We start from the raw sequence: 4,826 nt of genomic DNA on the forward strand, positions 1-4,826 counted from the left end.
AAATAAAACTCAAGCCAGAATGAAAAAATATGCAGATAAAAAGAGAACTGACATGAACTATGAAGTGATACGTATGGTTTACTTAAAAATTGCAACCATGCAGCTTTTGACATCTGTGTAGGACTCAAACTGGCTACTAAATTCTATCGACCATTTCTGGTTCCGAAGAAAATTGGTGCAGGAGCATACAAACTGCAGCGTCTGAAACACAACACAAATACATGAGGTGTTTCACATCAGTCAATTCAAGAAACACTTGAGAGTCCATTAGCTGTTCCTGCTACAGGTCTGTCGTTAGTGGATCCACATGGCAAATCAAGGTCGCTCCTGTGCTGGTACCTTGTCCTTCCCTCTAATTGGTAACGCAGTGGCTGGTGCAATGGTTAAGCATGCCATGAAAACAAGCAATTGGGGTTCACGTTTCTTGAATTCTTCAATCAGACAATCAATCTTGGTTCCCTCAAAATGATCCTAGTGGGCAAGGATCATCTTCAGGAACGGGCAATTGTCCGGACCTGAACTATCTGAACCTGAACATTTCTGAAGAATTCCATAGCGACCGACACTGGCCAAACCCGAGATCCATTTTGTGAACCTGAACCTGAACCTGAACATTTCTCAAGAATTGTCAGGATCACTGCTACTTGTATTAAACTCTGAATCAGGGTATCTGTGAGTGAGGAATGCCGAGATTTTGTGACCCATTTCGTGTGCTACCGATCGTTAGCCCTGTCAGCCGGCCTCGTGCCGGAGCTCCCTAGCGGCGTCGGCGGGGTCCTCGGTGCAGCGGAGGAACTTGATCGCCACGGTCTGCCCGTGGCGCGGTGGCACACCTTGACGACGACGCCGGAGCCGCCCTTGCCGATGCCGCGCGTCTCCTCGTAGTCCTCGGTGGGGGCCGCTGATCCAACCGGATGCGCCTCCTCTTGGGGCAGCCGGTCGTTTCTGGTCCTTGGCTGCTCGTAGCGTGGCCGGTTTCGTCGTGTCCAGGACGGCAGCAGGCCTCTTGCAGTTGCAGACGGCCATGGCGCTCCGCTCGATCGACGGCTTTCCGTGTGGATCGTCTCGTCAGCATATATCGAAACCGAATCAGAAACGAAGAACCTGAATTCGAGTCGGAAATCAACGAACCGTGAATCCGCCATCGGGCGGAAAACGCAGGCAGCAAGGCAAACAAGCTGTCAGCCACCGTAACTCGGACTGAACTGAATTCCATGGCGAGTCGGCGAGGCAACCTGTCGAAACAAATTGCCAACGCAGAGCATGGATCCACACGGAAGTTCCTCCCTCCCCCTTCTCCATCATCGATCTCTGCCGCCGCCCTCTCCACCAACCAAGGCAGTTCGCTCGTCCAGCGCCATGGCTGCCCGCAAGCGACCTGCTGCCGTCCTCGACGCCGGCCACGGCCACGCCACGGCTCAACATCAACGATCGCCGACGTGCTGCAAGAGGAGCCGCGTCTCCATCGGAAGCACCGACGACTACGAGAAGGTGGCCCGCCTAGGCAAAGGCAGCTTCGGCGTCGTCCTCAGGATGCGCCACCGCGTCACCAAAAAGAACGTGGCCGTCAAGTTCCTCTCCTCCCCCGACGTCGAAGATCTTGACCGCGAGGCACGATTCCTCGAGGCTTGCGACGGAAACCCTTACGTCGTCGGCTTCGAGGGCCTGGTGTGCGATCCGGCCACCGGCGACACTGCCGGCCTCGTCATGGAGTACGTCGAGGCGTCGAGCCTCCAGTCTTTACTGTGGGAGAGGCGCGGCGACCCGCCGCTCCCGGAATCCACGGTGCGCGACTTCATGTGGAAGCTCCTGACCGGTGCCGAAAAGATGCACGGGCACGACCGCCACATCGTTCACCGTGACATCAAGCCAGCCAATATCCTCGTCGGGAGAAACGGGCAGCTCGTCAAGATTTGCGACCTCGGGATGGCCATGTCCATGTCCGACTGGCCGCCTTACAACCGGGCCGGCACGACGTCCTACATGGCGCCCGAGATGATAATGGGCAAGAAGGACTACGACGCGCAAGTGGACACGTGGTCCATCGGCTGCGTCTTTGCCGAACTGCTCACCGGCAAGACGATGTTCAAGGGCTACCTCGAAGATGACGACGAAGACAAGACAAAGAATGACATAAGGCAGCTGTGGAGCATCTTCTGTGTGCTCGGGATGCCGGACGAGAGGACGTGGCCAGGGTTCACCTCGCTGCCGCTCGCCGCCGAGGCGCTGCGACGGCTGCCGGCGGGGTGCAAGTACAGCCGGCTGCGGTATTCTTTCCCTGAAGACAAGCTATCCGAGGAAGGATTTCAGGTGTTGCAAGGGCTCCTCACATGCAACCCCGAGAAGCGACTGACGGCAGCCGCCGCGCTGAAGCACCCATGGTTCGATGCTCCTCGTTCCGCCGCCGCCGCCGCGAAGGTCGACGCTCTGTCGTTTCCCAAAAAGAAGGCACCAAGGATCAAGTTCATCCCACCGGCCATTCCCCAGAAGAATCTACTCAAAATCCCGCTCGCCGTGTGGAACGCAGCGTAACGAGTGTAATTAGACTCTCTAGATGTAACTGTGCTTGGATGAGCCATCTATGAGCCATCAAGTAGAACTTGATCGCCGGATCGCCCATTAGTGTTGGCCTGGTTTCCTGAATTCTATGTGTCATTGCGCACATGTTCAGAGAATCAGAGATGTGTAATTATAAGGTTGTGTTCAGAGATTCATTACAGTGCTGACATGTTGTTTACATGGTCACTTTGTTATTGAGTAATACTGCACAATATGTGCTGTTTTTAGAAATCATGAACTGATGATAAACATGTACAGTACAAATGTTCTAAGCAGCAGAAATCTATAGAGTGATGGACTTGTTCATGTACTTCAGTGTGTGTTTCCACCATCTTTTCATATGCAAATTTCTTTACTGTGAAATAGACAGTGTATTTTCCTTTAAGTTAGCTACACACATTGTGATGGTACTTGTCAAATCTTTGACACATCGAGCTGTGGAAGAAGACCTGCAGGGAGAATGAAACAAGCCGGTGGTACCCTTGCACTAAAACTGAAACCATGGTGTGGATCTGCTCTGTTCAAGCAGCCGCCGCGCTGAAGCACCCATGGTTCGATGCTCCTCGGTCTGCCGCCGCTGCCGCCGCCGCTGCGAAGGTCGACGCTCTGCCGTTTCCGAAAAAGAAGGCACAAAGGATCAAGTTCATCCCGCCGGCCATGCCCCAGAATAATCTACTCAAAATCCCACTCGCCGTGTGGAACGCAGCGTAACAAGTGTACTTAGACTCTCTTGATGTAACTGTGTTTGGATGAGCCATCAAGTAGAAGTTGATCGCCGGATCGGCCATTAGTGTTGGCCTGCTTTTCTGAATTCTATGTGCCATTGTGCACATGTTCAGAGAATCAGAGATGTGTGTAGTGTTGAGAGATGCATTCGGGTGCTGGCATGCTGGCATGTTGTTTACAGATCCTCAGTTGTTATTGAATTACAATGCACAATTAAAATGTCCTGCTGGTGCAGATTTTGTAAGCACTTATAAATTGGTACTGGTACAGCAATTGTTTCCAGCATCTTTTTTCGTATGCAAATTTCCTTACTACTACTTATGAAATACAGTAGACAGGAAAATAAAATATGTCTTTTTTTTTTGAGTTAGCTACACATCGAGCTGTGAAAGAGGTCCTGCGGGGAGAATGAACCATATTCAAGAGCTTAGTGGACCAGCGCAAACCGATGATACACTTGCACTGAAGCTGAAACTATGGTGTGGACCAACTCTGTTCAGGGTGGACGCAGTAGGCAGTCGCAGTACCGTCTCGATCGAGTAGAACAGTCCCTAGAAAGTTAGTGGAATAAGTTTCAGTAACAGTGTGACAACAATCATGATCAACAGCAACAAATAACAATAAATTTAAATAAACTTTTGGATTGTCAGTAGGAGGAAGCTAATTCTATTGATTACATGCTCTCACCCCGTGGTGATTGGAGAGTTTGTGCATAGGGTTTCAGAGTTGCAGCGGCATGCATCATCATCGTGCTGGTCACCAGAGCCCTTGTCATCAGTCATCACCATCGACCGGCACATAACCATGCACTCAAGTCTCAAACTATGGTGCGGAACTGCGTATCTGCTTAGCTCAAAATAGGTGAGGTTTACATGCCCGGCTGAATTTCAAGCAAACAATGTTCCTCTGATTCGTTGATTCGTGTGACTTGGCGCAAAACGGCAGGAGAAGGACAGTATTGTATAAGAAAGTAAGTTTCAGGAACAATGCAACAAGAATCAGAGTGGCGCAGCGGAAGCGTGGTGGGCCCATAACCCACAGGTCCCAGGATCGAAACCTGGCTCTGATAAATTTTTACACTTTTTGTGTATTTTTGATAAATTTCCATTTGGACTTCCATTACTTATTGGGCCGAATCTCTGTTTATTTGATATACTTTTTTACCTTCATTCATTTGCTGCATTTTGTCAACTTCTGTGTTGGTTTTTTTTTCCGTTGCTCAAGCATCGTCTAGATTTGAACTTCGGAGTTTGCAGTAGTAGCAGAGATGTCATTTTTATATGTGCTCCAGCTCCCAGTGTTGCTCCTGGACAGCAGGAGCAAAATGCAGCGCTATTCTGGGCGAGCCAACATTGGCTGCAAAGCGGGTTGCAGCCACATGCGTACAATGCAATTTACTACTGTAATCATCAACTCAACTTGAGATACCTGACACATTTTTTTCAAGAACACACAAGATGTGCGTCTTCTGTATTAAGATAGGGGGGAGAAAACAATACAAACTCCTGTACAGCTCTGTACATAACGTGCAACGCCTTTGG

At 50.4% G+C, this 4,826-nt stretch overlaps 1 protein-coding gene across 1 annotated transcript; it reads left to right on the forward strand.

Annotated features, from left to right (window-relative positions):
- Positions 1-1,227: 1,227 nt before the first annotated feature.
- On the forward strand, positions 1,228-2,638 carry LOC123095104 (putative cyclin-dependent kinase F-2). Its single transcript, XM_044516929.1, has one exon. The coding sequence runs from the start codon at positions 1,264-1,266 to the stop codon at positions 2,530-2,532; it is 1,269 nt and encodes a 422-aa protein (XP_044372864.1). The 5' UTR covers positions 1,228-1,263; the 3' UTR covers positions 2,533-2,638.
- Positions 2,639-4,826: the final 2,188 nt, after the last annotated feature.

Source organism: Triticum aestivum, chromosome 4B, assembly GCF_018294505.1.
Source record: "Triticum aestivum cultivar Chinese Spring chromosome 4B, IWGSC CS RefSeq v2.1, whole genome shotgun sequence".
Classification (NCBI taxonomy): Eukaryota; Viridiplantae; Streptophyta; class Magnoliopsida; order Poales; family Poaceae; genus Triticum; species Triticum aestivum.